This window comes from Mesoplodon mirus, assembly GCF_964341445.2.
Source record: "Mesoplodon mirus genome assembly, chromosome: 13".
NCBI classification, from domain to species: domain Eukaryota; kingdom Metazoa; phylum Chordata; class Mammalia; order Artiodactyla; family Ziphiidae; genus Mesoplodon; species Mesoplodon mirus.
In genome coordinates this window covers 12,422,165-12,444,004 of record NC_138989.1, presented here as the reverse complement: position 1 = coordinate 12,444,004, position 21,840 = coordinate 12,422,165, and the positions used below count along the sequence as shown (strand labels likewise).

General features: G+C 44.0%; 1 protein-coding gene across 1 annotated transcript in view; it reads left to right on the top strand.

Moving 5' to 3' along the window:
* The first annotated feature begins 2,797 nt into the window (after positions 1 to 2,797).
* Positions 2,798 to 21,840, top strand: part of FBXW8 (F-box and WD repeat domain containing 8) — a 115,290-nt gene continuing 96,247 nt past the window's right edge. Inside the window, exons 1-2 of the mRNA XM_082640817.1 lie at positions 2,798 to 3,173; positions 18,735 to 18,839. Of these exons, the coding sequence (XP_082496943.1) occupies positions 2,874 to 3,173; positions 18,735 to 18,839 (405 nt within the window). The 5' untranslated portion in view covers positions 2,798 to 2,873. The remainder of the gene's footprint in view (positions 3,174 to 18,734; positions 18,840 to 21,840) is intronic.

Here is a 21,840-nt window from a genome sequence, read left to right as displayed (position 1 = left end):
ATGGAGGCCCAGGAATTTACTATTTTATTGGGAAGATATAAAATCAACATAATATTCTTAGTGAATGGTAGGCAATACTGAGAAAAGGACAGTATTTCCCTTCCTCTTAGCATTTTTCTCCCCTCTTTCTTCATTTTCCCTGGGTGACTAATTGCCCCATTAGCCTGCCCCCTCTGCCCCTTAAAATTCTTTTAAAGGGGCAAGAGGAAACTGACATTTTGACCATAAAAATTAGGCATTTAAAACTTTTTCTAGTTTGCTTTTCAAGTATTAGATGCTCCAAAAGTCCTAGAGATATAAAAAGAGCCTTATTTGCCTTCTGACCCACAAGCAGATAAATAAAAACAAGTTTGATCTTTGGAATTCATATGGAAAGCATCTAGAATGAAGTGGGATGTTAGCGAGTGTTTGGGGGGAAAATAGCTGCTCATTTTATCTTTATAACTAAAAATACTTATGGGGCACTTCTAATGCCCTACACTACATCCTCTTGATTTGCCGTTTACTTCAGCCTTGGCTATAGCAACTGACTTGTGCCTGACAGTCCCTCCTGTTAATTGTATAGAGTATCTCTTGCTTTTTGCCCCAGCGTCTCTTCACTGCCTTGGTGTGGGACATCCATGGGAATCTGTTTACTTGTATTCAACCTGGAAGTGAAAGATTATGAGAAACCCATGGTTTAACCTTTCTCTAACGGAGGATGAGCCAGTGGCTAAATGTTCCCTTCCAGCTCTTACTTCTTGGGAGGACAATCTTCAAGGCTCTTTAGAAGGTCCCAGTGAGATTGAGGGTAAGTTGCCCAGAACAGGACCAACCCAAGAATGCTCTTCGGATTAGCTGTCCCTCCTTCCCTGTTTTAGTCTTCTCGGTCCCCCACGTTTCTTCTCTGGAATCACTCCTACAAATAACTAGCTGCTTGCAAGCCTAGGTCTCAGGCTCTGCTTTCTGGAGGAACTCAGGCTGGGACAACATTTATTGTAGCAAATTATAATATACAGATAAAGAAAAAGAACACTAAAACACCCATAATTCTGTTCTCTCTAGAGATCTCTTTTGGTAAGATTTGGGTGTATATTCTTCTTAATGCATACACTCTCTTTAAGAGACACCACTGGGATCATGCCCTACATACAGTTATGTATCCCGACTTTGCTATATTGTGAATAATTTTCACGTAGTTAAGTTTTCTTCTCCAATGTAATTTAATAGTGGCACAGTTTTTCAATAGCTGCACAGTTTTTCATTTACTCATTCATTATATGTAGTACTATGTGCCAGACACTGTTTTGAGCACTGAAGACATAGCAAAGAACAAATAGATGAGGTCTCTGCTCTCACGAAGCTGACAAGCCAGTTAGGATCTTTCTTACATTCTAATGGAGAATAACTTAATTAACCAATGCCCTATTGTCAACTACTTAGATTGCTTCTGATATTTAGCACTATAAACAATGCTTCGGTGAACCTCCCTGAACGTATTCTTTGAACTCCTCAATCTTCTTTTCTTGGATAAATTCCTAGAAGTGGAATTGCTGGAAGAAAGAGGATGTGAGTAAATGAAGGTGCTGGGATTCCCACCTAGATCCACCTCTGGCACCCAGGCTGTCAACAACCATGCTGGTGATATCACTGAATTTAAAAATAGACACACACACACACACACACACACACACACACACACACACGCATGGTAACCAGTGGTGCCACCAAATGGTTCCTAGCTGGTCTAGATGTGTGGGCTCTATGATTCTGATAATTAATAGGTCAGGTATGGACTAAGAAAGAGGATTAGAATCCTGGGTCTGCAAATTACCAGCTGTGTGCTCTGTGGCTATTTATCTGTAAAGTGAAGACAGTAGTTCTCACTTTAAGTGTTGTTATTAAGTAAATATTTATTGAGCTCCTATTAATCACTGGCCTCCAAGCTAAGAACTGACAGTCCAGTAGGGAAGGGAGATGTTAGTAAGACATCACACAGATATAAAATTACAAATTGTGTTCTGTGCTATAAGTATGGGATGCTGTTAAGAATGAATAGCAGGGAGACGTGATTTGCGGGGGCGAGGTTTGGGAGTTTGGGAGAACTGAGATATGAAAGATGTGTGAGAGTTAACCAGGTCAAGGTGGGGATAAAAGTCCCTGAGGAGCGAACAACAGATACAAAGCCCTTAGAAGGTGGTATGCTGTTGTATGCCTCTTACTTTCCAATCTCATAGCCCTCTCACTTGCAGTTCCTTCTGGAAAGATCTCTTATGAGATCTGATCTTCCCATGGCTGGTTTCTCTCCTCATTTAGCTTTTAGCTCACACGGCGTATCAGACAGTCCATTCTCTGAACATCCTTCTAAAAGTAATCCTCCCATCCCTGTCCCTCGCCTTGTTTTATTACCTTACCTTGTTTTAGCTTCTTCATAACGCCTCCCACGGATTCAAACGTTCATATTCGTTTGTTGAACGCCTCCTCCTTCCCACCCCCTCACTTGAATGCAAACCCCTAGAGGGAAGAGATTATTTTTGTTGCTGCAGATTCAAATACTGAATTCTCAGCACCTGACATAGTAGTTGCTCAATGCATGTTTGAATGAAAAAACAGGGCTTGGCTCACAGTCTGCGCTTGGCAAAAGCCACAAGCGGAAAGTTGAGAAGCTGGGGCGGGGGCAGGGCACAGACCCCGGCCTGGGTTGCCGCAAGCCACAGCGCCAGGGACAGTCGGAGGGGAGCACTGGGGGCGGGGCGGGGCCGGGCACGCCACCCGGAACCCGAGCGCGGCAGCGGCGGCGGTTTCCGGCGGCGGCGGACACTTCCCGCGGAGGGACCGTCCCGTGGCACCTGGTGGGCCGGAGAGGACGCGGCGGGCCGGGAGCGGCGGCGGCGATGGCCGACCACAGTCTGGACGAGTTCCGCCGGCGCTGGGAGGAGGAGCTGGCGCAGACTCAGGCGCTGAGGAAGCGGCGGCGGCCGCGGCGGCCCGAGGTGGTCCCTGGGCGCGGCGAGCAGCAGGCCTCGGGGTACCTGGCGCTGGCCCAGGGCCTTTTGGAGGGCGCGGGGCGGCCCCCGGTGGCGCGGGCGACCCGGGCCGAGAGGCAGGAGGCGGCGAGCCGTTCCCGCTCCCCTCCGGCCCGCGAGGCTGCCGGCGGCGGGGAGCAGCTGGTGGATCAGCTCATCCGGGACCTGGTGAGTGGCCGTCGCCTCCCGCCGAGGCACGGGCTGGCCGTCGCCCCGGTACAAATGGCCTAATGAGTTGGAAAGTAACTGTGTGGCACCAGTGTGGGGGTGGGGAAATGAGTAGAGTACACACCCCTGTGTTTGTGCGTGCATTGAGTATCTCTGGAAGGTGTGGTTCCCAGCTGGGGGCGATTTTGTGCCCCGTTTTGGCAGTGTCTGCAGACATTTTTGGATGCCACAATTGGGGCGGGGGTGTGTTCGCTGCAAGCGTCTAGTGGGTAGAGGCCAGGAATGCTCATGAACATTCTACAATGCACGGGACAGCACCCACAAAAAATTATCTGGTCTAAAATGTCAGCAAGTATGAGACCGAGAAATCCTGATCTAGAAGGGTTCCTAAACTTTTAACAAGGTTGCCTTTGTGGAGGAAAACTCACGACGTGGATAGGAAGGAATTTAAACTTTTCTCTATATAGTGTTTGTACAGTTCAAGTTTTTCTAACTGTTCATGCATTACTTCAGTTAAAGCAGAAAAAAAACTTTTGATAAGAACCTCCATGTTAATCATAGTGCTCATTTTGTGGGGCATGAATCCCTTCCAGAATCTGGAGGAAGCCAGGAACCCTCTCTCTTAAAAAAAAAAAAAAAAAAAAAAAAAAAAAAAAAAAAGCCCCTTTCACAAAGGTGGCACAATCAAGATCACCTGAAACACATTCATGTTTAAGAGTTGGAAAAAGGCAGCAGGTTTTAATGACTTAAATTGGGCTCAAAGGCAGCGTCTATGGCTTCTCAATAGGGAGTAATTCTGTAATTGTTAAGCTGTTTCCAGAAGAAGTGGCTTATTCAACATAATATGTAGTAATATTCAAATAACATTAGTAGCTATAAGATTTCTCAGTTTCTGGTTCTGTGCTCTGCCTATCTCTAAGGTTAGATATAAACTTTTTTTGTGTGTGTGTATGTGTGTGTTATAAGCGTTCTCATTTAATGTGTTAATTCTTATATATGAAAATTCATATTGGCGTCATGCGTGCTTCTGTAAGAAGCGGGTCATCATTGAAGAAGTCTGACATGTAAAAATTAAATTTGTTGGGCTTCCCTGGTGGCGCAGTGGTTGAGAGTCCGCCTGCCGATGCAGGGGACACGGGTTCGTGCCCTGGTCCGGGAAGATCCCACATGCCGCGGAGCGGCTGGGCCCGTGAGCCATGGCCGCTGAGCCTGCGCGTCCGGAGCCTGTGCTCTGCAACGGGAGAGGCCACAACAGTGAGAGGCCCGCGTACCGAGAAAAAAAAAAAAAATTAAATTTGTCAGTGGCTTGGGAAGGTGACTTAGCACCTGGTAAGTTGTTCAGGCCAGTCCAGATCTGCACAGTAGTTATCCCCACAAAAGTAAACTTGTAGGCTGAGGCAAGACCAGCTTTGGGGGTAAAGAGAAACAGGAATGTGGATTATTAGGACAAAGGCACATTTGGGGCCTCACAAATCCTCCCCACTGAATATGGCATTGTATTCAGGAGTCAGAACAATCCTGGGAGGTAGGTATTGTCAGTCTCATTTTACAAATGAGGAAATGCAGGTTTTCTGTAATTTGCCCAGGGTTACCCAGCTGCAAGTTCTTGGGATTGAATTTGGATTCAGATCTGTTGGACTTTAAATTTCACCAGGTAGGAGTTCCCAAAACTTGACTTGCTGTAACAATCACATTAAGCCTTATTAAAATATAGGTTCTGGCCCTTCCCAGCCCTGCTGCATCAGTTTCCAGAGGAGGGGCCCAGAAACCTGGTGATTGGGATGATTAGGTGAGTTTGAGACATTGTTCTCAGCTGTACAGCTTATTTTGGTTTGAGTTCTTGATTCCCTAGTCTTTCTAGTCCTAACATTCCTGCGGCACAGGCATTGATACCAAAAATAGTGGAGCCCTAACTGAAGTATCCTGAAAATGGAAGCGGCCTGCCTGCTGGAGGATCCAAGGGACTTAAGAATCTGTTTCATTTATAGTTAGAAAAAGCCTGCCCTGGAGTATATGCCCTTGATCCCTTCTGCTCCCTTTGGAATCACCACATTAGGTTCTGCTAGGCTCTAAGCTGTCGTGAGGAGCATCCAACTTTGGGGCACCGCTAGTGGTTTTGTTTTTTTGTTTGTTTTTTGTACTTAGCAATCATCAGTAACACTGCTATAAATAAAAAATAAAGTAATAATAATTCATTGCGTGCTTACTTGTTTGTCTCCTGGGTATTGTCTTGTCAGGGTTTAGAGACATTGTCTTCTTCGGTTCTCCCAATGGCCCTTTCCAGTGGACAGCATTAGTCCCATATGACAGATGAGGTTTAGGAAAGTAATTGTTTTAAGGGACCCACCCAGTATCTTCAGTCTGAGAAATGATGGCAGCCTTTATAGAAAAGGTATTTCAGGGGTTGTAAGTCCCAAAGCCCACAGAGGGCAGGGAGGAAATGCAAATGAGTGAAGTAGGCTACATGTTACTCATTTGATCCTTCTTTTCCTAGTTCATCAGGTGTTGTGTCTTCAGATTCCAGCCATACTTTTGTAATAATTTGTTTCATAACGGCTACCGTTCTTTTTGTCACATTAAGTAGTAAACATAACGGTGTAGATATTTTCTTCACAATACCCCTAAAAAAAAATACTTTACCGTTTTTTCTTGAAGCACAGCCCTCCTCTTGGTCTTGTTTCCCCCCTTTTTAAAAATTAAAAAAAAAAGGCAACCTCTCTATTGAAGTGTACCAACCATAAATGTACATCTTGATGTATTTCCAAGAGTGTACACATCAATGTAAACAGCACCCAGGTTACAGAACAACATTACCAGCTTTTCAGAACCCTTATGTGTGCCATTCCACCCAAGGGTAACCACTCACCTGACTTCTAACGTCTTATTTATTTATTTATTTTTTAAAAATTGGGCGGTCTCAATTATCCTTTATTTGTAGTTTACCTTGAATTACTCTGGTAACCTATTGAAGTTTTTTTTTCTTTCTCCAATTCACGCTGTCTTGGCGCACATACGTGTCACCGGCTCTTTTTTTTTAATTTTTATTTATTTATTTATGGCTGTGTTGGGTCTTCGTTTCTGTGCGAGGGCTTTCTCTAGTTGTGGCAAGTGGGGGCCACTCCTCATCGCGGTGCGCGGGCCTCTCACTATCGCGGCCTCTCTTGTTGCGGAGCACAGGCTCCAGATGCGCAGGCTCAGTAATTGTGGCTCACGGGGCCAGCTGCTCCGTGGCATGTGGGATCTTCCCAGACTAGGGCTCGAACCCGTGTATCCTGCGTTGGCAGGCGGACTCTCAACCACTGCGCCACCAGGGAAGCCCCTAACGTCTTATTTTAATTTTATCTGATTTTGAACTATATAAGTAGAATCATACAACACATACTTTTGGGTTCTTGTGCACAGCATTATGTATGAGATTTATCCCTATAAATATGCCACATCTTACTAATTCTGTTGATGGGCATTATTGATAACTAGTTTGTTAATAGGCAGTTTGGGGCTGTCAGGAATAGTGCTGCTGTGAACATTTTGTACATCTTTTGGAACATATGTACACACTCTTCTTGGGTATTTGCTTAGGAGTGGAATTGCCGGGTTACAGGATATGTGTATGTTCAGCCTTAGTAGATAATGACCATTTTCCAAAGTGGTTGTGCTGTTTTTTTCACCTTTCATAGTAACTGGAGTATGTGGAATATAGTGTTTCACTTTCTTCTTTGCCATAAATATACCACCACCCAACTGAGACGACATATGGCGACTGAACGTGACCCTAGTATGGATGAGATGATAGTGACGAATTGGAAAATGTTAAGCTGTGGCTGGGCTGAAAGCGAGAACCTCTGCCCAGGTCAGCTCCTTGTTGCCCTGTAAGAATGTGGTCCTAGTGTTGCAGAGTCTTTAGGGTTTTTTCCCCCCAAATTGCGATTATGTATTTTTATGTGGGCTCTATCAGTTTTTGCTACAAAAAAACCCCAAAACTTTGGCTTAAGACAACCAAGATTTATTTAGCTCACCATCTTGCAGAGTGATAGTTGAGCTGGGCATGAGTGGGCTCATGTACCTGTCTGAGGTTAACTCCTGTCGGCGGGGCAGCTCCACTTCTGGTTGTGTGTGTGTGTGTGTGTCTGGATTACGTGTCTCATCTTCCAGCACGTTAGCCCTGGGTGGACCTTACCAGAGTTATGAGAGCAGCAAAAAGGCAAGTCCCAACCCCCAAGTGCTTTTGAAGTCTCTGCCTAGGTCATGTTTGTTATTGTCTCATTGACCAACGCAATTCATATGGCCTCACCCAGAGTCAGATACCCAAATGCTTGAACACAGAGAGGCATGAACAAATTAGGGGACTAGTTAATATAACTATCTACCACAAAAACTCTTCCCACTTTTAGTTTTTGTGAACATATGTACACGATAGAAAACGACACCTCTCCTTCGACTAGATTTGCCTTGGGCCATGAGTTTGTGATCTTTGCCTTATGTCTTCCCAAGAATCCTTTGATCTGTGGGTGACTCCTGAAAAGGAAAATTTAGTTCCATTTTGGACTCCCCAGAAACTCTGACAGGCTCATCCAGTTGACATGAAAGGGAAATAAAAAGCCGGTACCACCTCCTAACACCCCCCTCCCCTTTTCCCCCACCTTTGGAGCACTCTGTTTACCAGCACGTCCTGTTGTGGCTTTGGTGCAGTCTCCGTCACTTCAGTTTTCAGTATCATCACTAGAGCAAGGACAACTAGTACGTTAGCACCCAGCAGTGAAATTGCCTCTTGATGGGAGCGTGAACAGCTTCGCCTTACAGTGTCACATGGCCGGTACAGGCAAGACCTTTGATGGACAAGCCCAGCTGAAACGAAAACTTAGAAATGACTCCCGCTGAGCCTCGTCTTCTCTTGTGAAGCTTTTGGTCATAGTGCTTAGAAACCATCTGTTTCAGATGGTGAGTTAGGGACACCTAAATTGTCTTCTTGGTATATGGTTGAGTTAGCGAAAGAAATGATACAGCCCTGCATAGAATTTTAGAGGCAGTAGGCACTTTGTCTTGTTAGTCTTTTTTCCCTTTCTCAGTAAATTCAGGCTTCTCACAGATAGTGGAGTATAATTGCAAGTATGCTGCTGCTTTCTTCACTGTGGTGGTTATGAAATCCAGTTGCTCGGTCCCATCTCTAGGTGATGTGTCAGGACTCTGGGCTGCAAGCAGTCAGCACCCAACTCATACTGGCTTAAAAAAAACCAAACTGGAATCTGTTGATTCATGTAACTGAAAATTCCAGCTGTGGTCCTTGTTCTGGGTGGTTTTATGATGTAACTAGAAGTCTCTTCATCTCTCTTTTTTTTGTCCTCCCCCCACCCCAGTTTTACTGAGATGTAATTGACATAGAACACTGACAGGTACAGCACGGTGACTTGACATACGTATATGTTACAAAATGATTACCACAGTAAGTTTAGTTAACATCAGTTACCTCAATAGTTACAAATTTCTTTTTCTCTGTAGAAATCTCTCCATCTCTCAGTCCTGCTTTCCTTTTGTTGGCTTTATTCATAGAATTGGCTTTATCCCAATTTGGGATAAAATGACTGCCAGCAACTCCAGTCTTATATTCTGTCAGCTTAGCAACCCAGGGGAAAGAGAGCATCTGTTTTATGCAGCAGAAGTTATGAACTTAAATTCCCATTGATCCAGACTGGGTCATGGAGCCATCCTCAAACCAGTCACTGATGCAAATTGGCCAGGCTCATATCCACTGCCCACTCCTGAAGATAAGCGTGGGGTCAGCCCCATCTAAGCCATGTTGACCAAGGGTGGGGTGGTTTCCTAAAAGAAAAGAGGAGATGGATGTTGGGCAGAAACAACAGATGACCACTTTAAGTGGGTAACTGTTTGAAGCGGCGCTAACTGTAGCAACGTCGGTGATTTCTGTTCATCCAACATATTTATGGATCAGCCGGGTGCCAGGGACTCGGTAGTAAGCAGAATGGACACAGTCCCTGACCTCAGAAGCCTAGTCTTGCTTCTTTTAACTGAAAGGGTAACATTAATGGAGCAGGATGGCTCTGGTTACAAGTCCAGGCTCGGAATCGGGCGGACCTGAGTTCAGATGCGGTCTCCGCTGCTGACTTGTTGTCTGACCTTGGGCAGGTCACTTACCCGGCCTTATCAAATGAGGACCGGGCTAGTATGATCTTGTGTAGAGGCTGGCACATTCTTAGCACCAAGCTGGCTTACGATAAGTAGACAGTAAATTAAAACTGGTGCTGTTATTATCATTCGTATTGCAGAAAAGGTCATTAGACTGTCTCACTTCCTCTTCGCTAAAGCTCATCCCTGGTGAGCCTCTTGCTTCAAGCCGCCCCCTGGAATCCCTGGAGGGCAGTGTCTCTTGTCTTCCTCTTGTAACCCCACCTATGGTACTCAGTGCAGTGGGGGCCCAGTCGGCATGTGTGGAATTGACATAACATGGGCAGAGCTGCTGCTTCCAACAGCAGCCTCATAAGGAGGCTCTGTGATGGTTAGAACCCCTGTGAACATTGAGAGCGTTACGATTTGGGTTTTCAGGCCTGATGAAAGTCTTAATACTGTTGGCCAATATTTATTGCTCACTTTGTCAGTATTTAATTTGTCAGAGCCTACATCTATGTTGTCAACAGGTCAATTTGATGACTTGACTTTCCTCTTTATTTATTTATTTATTTATTTTTTTATTATTATTTTTTTTTGCGGTACATGGGCCTCTCACTGTTGTGGCCTCTCCCGTTGCAGAGCACAGGCTCCGGACGCGCAGGCTCAGCGGCCATGGCTCACGGGCCCAGCCGCTCTGCGGCATGTGCGATCTTCCCAGACCGGGGCACAAACCCGTGTCCCCTGCATTGGCAGGCGGACTCTCAACCACTGCGCCACCAGGGAAGCCCTCCTCTTTCTTTTAAAGTTAGAAACAAGTAAGGAAACTGACTAATACAAAATGAGAAGGCAACCGAGTCAAATGTGAACTCATGCATTGGCTTACCTGGAGTGACTTTCCTTCCGCTTTCTGTCCTTTGCCTTCCTTTTAAGGCTTAACTTGATTCTTGTTCCTATGTTAACTCTCCCCTGATCCCTCCAGCCCAAGGTTCTCTGTCTTTTCCTTTACTCCAACTAAAACGTTCTCTTGTCAGTGCCATGTATTTTTTTCCTGTTACGAGTGAGCACATGTCTACTTGGGCACGTTTTATAATGGTCTCTGTGTACACTAGAACAACTTGTAACTTAGGACGTCTGTTTGTTGAAAGGTTCTGCTGCTTGAAGCAGCCTGGGCTCCATTCATTCACTCCTCAAGTACTCATTAGGCGGCTTCTTGGTACCAGGTACTCTTCTAGGCACTGAGGCTACAGCAGTGAACAAGTCAGAAAAAATTCATGCTCTTAGAAAGCCCACATCCTGGGCAAGAGGGAGATGGACAATGAACAAATAATTGTCAGGTAATAGATGCCCTGGAGAAGAATAAAGCGGGTGGAAGGGGTAGCGTGTGTATGTGTTGGGGGTAGTGCTGTCCAAGAGGGCCTTCCTGGGAAGGTCATGCTTATGGAAGGGGTGAGGGAGCAAGTGTGCAGAGATTCGGGGGAGGGCATTCTAGGCAGAGAACGGCAAGTGCAGAGGTTCTGTGGTGGCCAGGGCCAGCTGGCCTCGTGGGCCCGTGTGACCTGTGCAGTCGCGTAGGGCCTCAGGCTTAGAAGCACCCTGTGCTTGGTTTAATGCTCTGTTGTTGCCATCTTGACATTCTTAATAATAAACAAGGGGCCCTGCATTTCCAGTTTCCACTGGGCTCTACAAATGATGTAGCCAATTCTGATGGTACGAATGTGCTTCGAGTATTTGGGACCCTTGACGTGAAGCTCTTTCTGCAAACAACCCGTACCCGCACAGGCCCCCCTGGGACCGGAAGCTTTTGATAAGGGAGCTCCCCCTCCCCCTCCCCTCCTGACTTCTTTCTGGAGAGAAAAACTGTATCCCAGTTTAGACTAAAAGGGGGCTTAGAAAGCAGAGGTCGTGCGTCCTCTGCCTCCCTAGCTTTCTCCACTGCCCAGCCTCCTGGGGTCGTCCCAGCCCGCGTTGCCCGATTGTTTAGATGGCTCTCTTGTGTCCACCCCTTGCCAGAGTGCCCAGGGGAATCATACCAGTAGGTGGTGGATGATAATGGCTCTTGAAGTTGGGAAGCCCATTGAAAAGAATCAGGTCCCAAGGACGTTTAATGTGCATCTACTGTATGCAGTACAATGTGCCTGTTAGATCCTGTAGTGTTAAAGTTCGGCTATATCATCCACGTATGCTGTCAGCAAAAATTTATTGAATACCTTTTGCTCTTTCTCATAGCGAGGCAAGGGATTAGGTTAAATGTTAAACAATAAGTTGGCCTTTTGTGGACTGCTTGGGAGCTTAACCACTCTTTACAGCATTGTTGCTTCGGAGAAATGATTTCCAGGTTCTAAATAGCTGGCTTCCTGATGAACTTGGGAATACCTTGGGGGGCTATCTCTATTGCCTTTTGTAGACTCCAGTTAGTATTCCATTTTATGGGACAGTGATTTAGCTCTATAAAAGATTTTAGCTCTTTGAGTGTTGATATCATTTCTTATACATTGGCTAACAGTACCTCCCTCCCCCCAGCACCTGGCATGGACCTGAATTCAGATAATGTTTTGAACATAAAACACCTTATCTTAAAAATGTATTGTTTTTCTTTGTGAAACTATCACATGGTTATTGTAAAAAATATTGAGGAAATTCAGAAGAATAGAAAGACGAAAACAAAAATCTCTTGTAATGTCATTGCTCAGTGGCTACAGCTGTTAACATTTTGGTGGACTTTTGTCATTGTTTTTCTTTTGTATAAATAAGAACATGTTTTGAGACACATTTGGGAATGTAAATGAATGGCTGTTTATCTTGACAGTGTTTCAGACCTTTTTTTCCCCTAATCAACTAATTTTATTTTTCTTAAAGAAAATGCGGGTGAAACTGGAACTCATCTATTCCTTCTGATTGAGATTGTGTGCGTCTATTCCTTAGCAGTATGTAGAAAGTTGAGATAAATTCATGTAGAAAACAGTCTCCTTTCAGTGACAGATTTAGCAGAAATGCTATATATCTATTGTTTGAACTCAGGTGCTTTTCTTAGTTTCTTAACACACCATCTAGAGAGATCTCTCCTGTTGTTTGCCCTGGAGATTACCCTGGGAACAAACCTTAAGTCAGTTTCTTCACTTTTTACTGATTTGGCTCTTAGTAATTATCCCTTCTTCTACTAAACAAGAGAAGACAGATTAAATGTCTAACAGTAAGGCACAAAACCAGTCCATTTACAGACTTAGTCTTACATTAGCACATAAGAGTACAAATCAGCCTCCCTGGGGATGGATCTATTTGCAATTTCTCTTAGCGTTTTTGGAGTAAGTCCAGTAGACTTTGGGAAAATCTAGTATTCACTGATTTTGAATTAACAAAGTAACATGACCCCTTTGTGGTGGCTTTTTTTTTTTTTGGCTTGATTGGGAAAGGATTGATTCTTACATCTTTTGGTAAGTTAGGGTTGTGGTTCTCAACTTTTGGTTTGTATGAGGATTCCTGAGGAAGAGTTGCTTGAGCCCCATCTCTGGGAATTTGGGACATTAGGTCTGAGTGAGACCCTGGGTTTTTGGTTTAAAACACACACACACACACACACACACACACACACACACCCTCCACAGATGATTTTGATGCACACACACACACACACACACACACACACCCTCCACAGATGATTTTGATGTATAACATAGGACAAGAGTCACCAATACTGGAGAGAGAATCAATATCTCAACCATTAAAAAAAAAATTAAAACCCAAGTTGTTTGTTGTCTAAAGGGTATCCTTCTTTAAATTTGAAGGAATGTTAATACTTTAAATTTAGTTGTCTTCTGTAGCATAAATTTGTCCATTCTAAGTTATTCTCTAAACATTGTAGTCATACATTTTTATAGTACGACCACGTTTCCTATATTTCAAGTGTCTCTTTTCTTCTTGGAATATCTTAGTTTCTGAACTGCCAACTTGTCCATTTCCATATTTAAGTTAGTATAGATATAGTTGGTTAATGTGGCCCATAACCTTTAGGGTGGCTGTATGCTTCAAAATAGCCTAGATGGAAGTCTGATAGAACCTTTTATTTTTTTTATTTTTAATTACTTTCTATTTAGAGACTGCAGTTAAATTCTTTTCATTAACATCTTTATTGGAGTATAATTGCTAAAACTAGGGAACACTTCAGAAATTTGCGTGTCATCCTTGTGCAGGGGCCATGCTGACCTTCTCTGTATTGTTCCGATTTTAGTATATGTGCTGCTGAAGCGAGCACTCATAGCACCTTTTATTTTTTATTTTTATTTTTTATTTTTTATTTTTTTTCCGGTACGCGGGCCTCTCACTGTTGTGGCCTCTCCCGTTGCGGAGCACAGGCTCCAGACGGCAGGCTCAGCGGCCATGGCTCATGGGCCTAGCCGCTCTGCGGCATATGGGATCCTCCAGGACCGGGGCACGAACCCGTGTCCCCTGCATCGGCAGGCGGACTCTCAACCACTGCACCACCAGGGAAGCCCCTGATAGCACCTTGTAGATGGCAGGGTATTTCTCTGCACACTAGTAGCAAGTAGTAGTTTTTTTTTTTTTTTACTTTGTGAACCAGGGTAGTACCAAATGAGAGTGCTTAGGACCTTCTGCTACTATTAAGGTATATGTGGTTACTGGGGTGCAGCCTCTGTCCAGGATGTGGCTCCACATCCTTGTCCAATTATGCTGTACCTATAAAAGAATTGGATTTTTAACCACAGGATCAAGCATGCTCGTAACTCTCAATCTTTTGTAAGGTGTTCCCCAAGTGATATGTTACTGATAATAAGAGAGAGAAGTTTATGAGTGATTTACTTAACCCTGAAGCTGATCTAGCTTTTTGTTTTTGGTATAATAACATCACTCTAACTTACCTGCATTCCACTGTTGCCTCCTTAGTAGAAAGGGAAGTAGGTTACCTAGACTAATGTCTCTGGAGTTGTGCATAAGAGCCCTTGTGAATGTGCTGAACACAGGACTGTTTGGGAATAAAGATTAGATTTTCCGTGAAACAGACTCTGAGATAGAGATTTGCATGCAGGTGGTTTCATGGGTTGGCCTTTCTGCGGGGTCCCACATATAGGTCTTTATACTCAGCTGTTGAGTAGTCATTGGATGCACACTGCCCTCGAGGAGGGAGTGTAACCTGGAATGAGGCAGCTTGGCCAAGGGCAGTGCCTGGGAAGGGACACAGCTATAAGCCAGTGGCAGGCAGTATTCTGGGCATCTGGGGGGAAAGTGTCATGGATCCAGAGGGGGAATCTGAGTGACCCACCACAGCCTCCACTACAAGAGCCAGTGATAGAATGTCTTGCCAGAAGGATTCTAAGGGTGCAACATGAAACTTCAGCATTTGGTCTCCTGACCTTGTGGGTCTACATATTTCTTAAGATGTGGAGATGTGGACCTTCCTTTAGTATGTTGGTTTCTTTTTTTTTTTTTCCCTGCCATTCCCAGCCAGTGGTAGCAACAGGGAAGCTCATTTACATAAGAGTCTGGGACTTGATCTGTTTGGGATTGACCATCATTTTGTAGTTTAGATGCAATTCTAAGAGCACAGTGATTTTTTCCCCCACTCTTCACACCTTTTATTTTATTATTTTAAACATTTATTGGAGTATAATTGCTTTACATTGTTGTGTTAGTTGCTGCTGTATAACAAAGTGAATCAGCTATATGTATACATATATCCCCATATCCCCTCCCTTTTGGGTCTCCCTCCCACCCTCCCTATCCCACCCCTCTAGGTGGTCACAAAGCACTGAGCTGATCTCTCTGTGCTATGCGGCTGCTTCCCACTAGCTATCTGTTTTACACTTGGTAGTGTATATATATCCATGCCACTCTCTCACTTCATCCCAGCTTACCCTTCCCCCTCCCCATGTCCTTAAGTCCACTCTCTACGTCTGCTTCTTTATTCCTGTCCTGCCCCTAAGTTCTTCAGAACCTTTTTTTTTTTTTAGATGCCATATATATGTGTTAGCATGCGGTATTTGTTTTTCTCTTTCTCTTACTTCACTCTGTATGACAGATTCTAGGTCCATCCACCTCACTACAAATAACTCAATTTCGTTTCTCTTTATGGCTGAGTAATATTCCATTGTATATATGTGCCACATCTTCTTTATCCATTCATCTGTCAGTGGACACTTAGGTTGCTTCCATGTCCCGGCTATTGTAAATAGAGCTGCAGTGAACATTTTGGTACATGACTCTTTTTGAATTATGGTTTTCTCAGGGTATATGCCCAGTAGTGGGATTGCTGGGTCATATGGTAGTTCTATTTTTAGTTTTTGAAGGAACCTCCATACTGTTCTCTATAGTGGCTGTATCCATTTACATTCCCACCAACAGTGTAGGAGAGTTCCCTTTTCTAAGAGCACAGTGATTTAAAAAAAAAGTTTGGCTTTGTGATGTTGGTGTTTACATAATTATCATTCAGTGCTTGGAAGCAGTTGTTGCTCTCCAGAACTTATAAATGATCAGGAACAGTAACCCCGTGTGTTAGCAGTGAGACCAGCATGGAGTCTCTGACTGTTTATTGGCGTGGGAGCCCTCATACCCCGGACTGGCCATTCACACCCTGCTGGCTACCTCCTTTTCATCCTCTGTACACCAGAGCAGATCCGTCTGTAGTTATTACTGTAGTATAACCTTTTAAAATTGATGATTCTTTTTTAAAAGCCCTCTTGGAAAAGCCCTTGTTGTGTGGATACTTTCAGTATTCATACTTCTGAATGACAGCTTCTGCTGTACCATTCCCTTTCCACCGTCATCGACTATCATGTGCTTATCTCGTGACAAGGGGAGACAACTTTCTGTGTAAACACCAAGCTGACGTGGGGGCTACGTGGAATGTGGACCTAATCAAAAGTATGTGTTGAAGGAAAAAAAGGGACCTGGAATGCCACTCAAGGAAAGAAAATAGTACTATTAACAATCAATTATTGCATGCTTAGCCTGGATACTTGTGCCAGTCCCTTTCCATGTATTATTTCATTTTATTCTCATAACTGCCCTATGAATAACATACTAGGTGTGTTAATATCTGTTTCATAGATGAGGAAGCTAAGAATCAGCTGCATTTAGCCTGGTCTCGTGGCTAGTCGGATGGCAGAACTGGGATGATCAGTTGGAATCTGTGCTCTAACCCTCCGTGCTCTGCTGCATCCCAGAGGTCGTGGGGGCTGGCCTGAAGGCGGATGGTGGCAGAGGTTGGAGTGTGCTGAGGCAGAGGTGGTGTTTTCTAGGATGAGAGTAGAGAACTGGCCAACTGAACAGGCAGAAGGGAGAAGGCACCTGCCACCAGAATTGTGACTTTTCTGCACCAGCAAAACTAAAAACAGAGATGACTTCTCATGCTTCATCGCAGTAGTGTCAAGTACAGACATCAGTTCATAGGGAGTCCCGAAGGGACTGATTGAAGAAAGCAATGCCTCTGGCAGCGGGGAGGAAAAAAAAAAAAAAAAAGCTAATTATGAGTTCAGTTTGCATGAGTGCAGACTTTTCTTTGCCTTTATTCTGCTTGTATGAGGACAGGGAACATTTTTCTCTTGTTTCTTAACTGAGTGGATAAGGTAGACTTCTCCACTTCACCATAGTCAAAAAAATCCAAAAGAGAAAGCAGAAGGAAGTCCAGAGCTGTGAATGATAGTCTTGTACTGTGTGCAGCTTTCCTCGATTCCCTCCATAGTTACGATAAGGAGTCTCAAGTTGGATCTGGGCATAGAGAAGGTGATGCCTCTCTTTCTTGATGAGTAAAGCTGATTAGCTGTAGGAGGGGACCTAGCATGACATTAGACAAATGACTTTCCATTATTTTTTTAGGCAAGGACCGCTTTGTCTTCCAATTACACTTGCAGATTCTTTTCTGTTGTTTTCTGTACAGCCAACACTGCTGTCCTGATTTAACATTCCGTTCCTTCTTTGCCCGCCGAGAACTGTCAACTCTTCCTCTTTTTTCCTCTAGAGATTCTTCTTGGCCTTCATGCTTAGCCTTGCGCTGTTTTTGCAGTTGAATACATTACCTCTTTATGCCCTGGATTATGTTTTAGCCCTGAGACTCCTAGATGAATGGAAACATGATTCCAGAAAAATCTTCACCCTGAATCGTGGTAGGGTTTGAGTCAGTGCTCACACTCCCTTAAAAATGCTGAGATTCTTTTCATGCAGCCTTGCAATATACAACTGTTGTATTTGAGTGGTGAATTAATAATTTGCTTGCAACCAGTAAGTCACCGATGTCAGCCAAAGCTTATTAAAAGTGAATTTCATTAAGCAAGTTTTGTTGGGATGCAGAGCTCTGCTTTCCCCAGCTTTACGGGAGCATGCACCAAAGTGAGCTTTGGCAGGTGGATTCGGTAACAGGCAGAGGGATACATGTGCACACTTGGCCTTTTTTCTGTTTCACCCTCGTATTTCTTTGTGCTACCAGGATCGTCATGACAGACTTATCTCTCAAATAAAGCCTGTTACCTCATCCCTAATTGCTTATCCAAAGGCAGGCGAGCTCTAATTTCTCCACATTAATAAATGACACCGAAGAAGAACTGCTCTGTTTGCACTGGCTCACTCAGGTTAAGCAGCACAAGCCCCCGGGTGCATTAGGAAACCTTGTGCTTCTCCTGTGGCCACGGGGAGATGGACTCACCTTACCCAAGAGCAGCACTTCATCTGTTTACTTTTTGCTCACGTTCACAGCCCTGTCCCCCTCTTCCTGATGAAAACACCGCAGTGACCTAGGTCAGCATTTCTTCTCTGTGGGCACTCACCCCCCTCCAAGTTGGGGGCTAGTAGCAGTTGTCCTGGAAGGACCAGTGGCCTCCCTGATTCCAAGGCTCTTTCTTGACTGCCTACCACTCACCTTTCCTTAGAAGCTGAGAGGTTTTCCACAAACCTTTGCATTGATTCCTGTGGCACACCCCAGGTTGTGAGATGGCACCCCTGCTTTTTTTTTTTTTTTTTGCGGTACGCAGGCCTCTCACCACTGTGGCCTCCCCCGTTGCGGAGCACAGGCTCCGGACGCGCAGGCTCAATGGCCATGGCTCATGGGCCCAGCCGCTCCGCGGCATGTGGGATCTTCCCGGACTGGGGCACGAACCCGCGTCCCCTGCATCGGCAGGCGGACTCTCAACCACTGCGCCACCAGGGAAGCCCTCCTTTTTGAAACATTACGGGAAATGGTCTTGTGGAGTTTATAAGTGAATGTAAGGAGGGTAAGCTTGTGGGGTCGGAGAATTGAGAGTAGCTGTCAAGCTCTGAATTAGTTCTATGACGGTGCTCTGTGGAATAGTAAGAATGCTTTGCTCCTCCTGGGAATCAGCATCTTCTCTCTTGTCACCACTTAAGGCTATTGCTGGTCATTTAAAGGGCCTGTAAATATGAACATTTTCATATCTCAGAATCTTAAGCTTATTTCTTTTCTTTTTTCCTCCTCAGAATGAAATGGATGACGTGCCCTTCTTTGATATCCAACTGCCTTACGAGTTGGCAATCAATATATTTCAGTATCTGGACAGGAAAGAACTAGGAAGGTGTGCGCAGGTAAGCTGTCATTAATGGATGGTCAGGATTTACCTACATGTGTAATTCAAGTATGGGAATCTCCTCCATAGCAGAAATTTACTTTACAGAATGACAGACTTTAAAGAATTAATGAGTTGGATAGCAGCTTTACTTGAAGGAAAGCAACCTTGACCTTAAACAATTATGTTCCATATCACCATGTCGTGTTTATCTTTTTGTGACCGTCTGTCCCAGAGCTGTGCTCCTCCTGCAGTCTGAGTTATGGCTGACCTGTGGCAGCGTGCTCAAGGCTGACAAGGTTGTACTTGCCTTTACTGAGATCGCCAGACCTGTTAACGTCCTCACCGTTTCTAATGCAAAGATGCAAGGCCTTGGTTCAGTCACGCCAGTCGTTAGGTTGGGAGCTGAGGGTCAGCCTGGGGACAAAACAGTGAAGTCATGTTCCACTGTATGATCCAAATTACCCTTCAAACACCAGAGTTCCACTCAGTGAGGCGAGAGGCATGTGAGAGCTGAGATCCACCGAGGGAATTGCAGATCGGCGTCACCCATCGCATGCCTACTCTGGGGCACGTGCCCATGGCGTGGAATGGTGGGAGATACAGTCTAGGCTGGACTTTATTGTGTGCATGAATCACAGGGGATCTTGATAAAATGCTAATTGGGATTCAGGAGGTCTGGGGTGTGACCCAGTGATCTGCATTTCTACCAGGTGATGCCAGTGTGGCTTTGGCCATGCTTTAAGAGGCAAGCATTTATATCAGTAAAGTTAGTCTGTTATTCTCTTCCTTTTGGTGAAGAATGTCTAATTTCTCATAAGTTAAATGTGTATGTGATTGCTGACCATTTGGCTTTTCATGGACAACTGTGTTCCCAGAAGGCACTGGAGTATCCATTGCCAAAGAAGTAATTTGTTTAGTGGTTACTGTTTCCCATCCCTGGATCCTATAATGCATTTGATACAAGTTTCTGTACCTTCAGGAGAAAGAGTTCAGTGAAATTGAGTGGTAGGAGAACTATACAATAAAAATCCGAAACACCACCATGAATATGAAGGTAAAAATATTAAGGCAGTTTGAGGGTGGTGAAAACTGTAGACAGACTCTAGAGCTGTCAAACTCCATGGCAGTTCAGTGAAATGACACAAAATACAGGACAATTTAGAGAGTTTCTGGTTTTACTCTATTCCCCTATTATGGTTTTACCCTATTATGAAGCATTTTGCTTAATCAAAATTATTTTTCTACTTAAATATGAATTTGAGAAAGTGTTCAGTATTTTTGATTGCCACAGCATCAGTTAAGGGAGGGTATTGGCAAATATTTTTTGATGCAGGGTGTGGAAATATTTTGGAAGAAACTATGCAGAGGCTAAAATTCACAAAATAAAAATGTTTGAAGTGTAAACCATGCTCAGAGCCTATCGACTGCATTAAGTAAGAGTACCTACATTGTCTTCTTCTTTGCCTTGGAAATTGGATTTGTTATATTCTAACTTTACACATTGGCCCTGTTCCCAAGAGTTGAAAACAAGGGTGTAGCTAAACGAGTCCAGCTCCTGGATTTCAGCCTGATGCTGTTAGCCAAAGTCTTGGAACAGGGTCTAATAGCTAGCTTTCCACAAAGTCAGCCTTAGATGATAAAATCTTCATTCTTGATAGGGAGCTGCTGTTTAAGGAATCATTCCTTTTTACATTGCTTTTGCTCTCCTGCTTTGTAGAGGGCCATGTGGCTTTCACATCTGCTGCTGGTTTTCTCATCCAAAGAGTTTATCAGTGAAAGATAGGATCTGGTGGAAGAAGAAATCCCCCTTTTGGTACAGTGGGGCTGCATTCCAGGGTAGATTGGTTATGCTGGTGAGATTATTCTGCAGGTGTGAACAGTTTAATTTGCAACACAGTAGTCCAATTGTGCACCAGAATTCTTCCCTCTTGGGCCAGTTGGATTTGGGTTTTTGTGGTTGAACCTAATTTTTAGAGCACATGTATAAGAATAGAAAATATCCTTAAACAGAACCCCTGAGGTGGCTCTGATCTTCTAAGCCAGGATTTTTTTCGTAGAGCTTTTGCACAAAGATGACGATGGATGGCCAGTAGTTTGTGACTTGGCTTTTTTTTTTTCAAGCATTAAAAGAAAACCACAAAGTAATAAAAATAAGTAGCATTTTCATTTGTTTCTCATGGTGTTTTTATTTTTGAAACAGGAAAAGGGCCTTCTGTTGAATGGAATGTCCTGCTGCTTTATGATTTTATTTTAGAGGGGGCTCGCTCTCTCCGTCTCGCTCTTTCTCTCTGGTTCTCTTTTAATCTAGCCGCCTTGGGATTTCAGTGAAAGTGGTTGGGCCAGTTATGTGGAATTGGCACCATAAACTATATGAGTGCCCTTGGAGAAAACCTGTTTGCTTAGATCCTTATGCCAAATTGGTAACTGACTAACAGTAAGGAACCCTGATTGGGGCGGACTTCTGAGATTTCATTATGCCACAGACTATCCTGGAGAATTGATTTGGCTCTTGACTTTGTCTCCTTTCTGCATCCCCTCTCTTTTCTGCTTTGTGAGGCTTTACGCTTCAAAACTAAAGTCCCCTAAAAAAAAAAACAAAAAAAACAAAAAACTAAAGTCCCCTTACGTTAGTTTGTGATCCTGTGTACCCTGAATGCTGACCTTCCTAGCTCCTTGGTATCCATACTTGTCCCTCGAGGGATTTAGTATCTCTGTGGGAGAGTATCATGCTGGGATGTCTCAAACAGTGTGGGTTTTAGTAAGCAGTTATGCTTGGGGCAGTTCATTGAGCAGTTTATCGTTTTGCTACTTATAATTTTTTGTTCTTTTGTGTGTGTGTGTATGTCCACAGGATTTCCAAACACCTTAAAGGGTAATATTTTAAAATGGACAACAATGACAAAATTGTCGATTTCGAAATTACAAAATTGTTTGGTTTTTATGAGAAAAGTGAGTGTGCTGTTATATTACAACATGAGTAATTCTAAGGAGTAAAGGTTTTTAAGTATTTACCGATG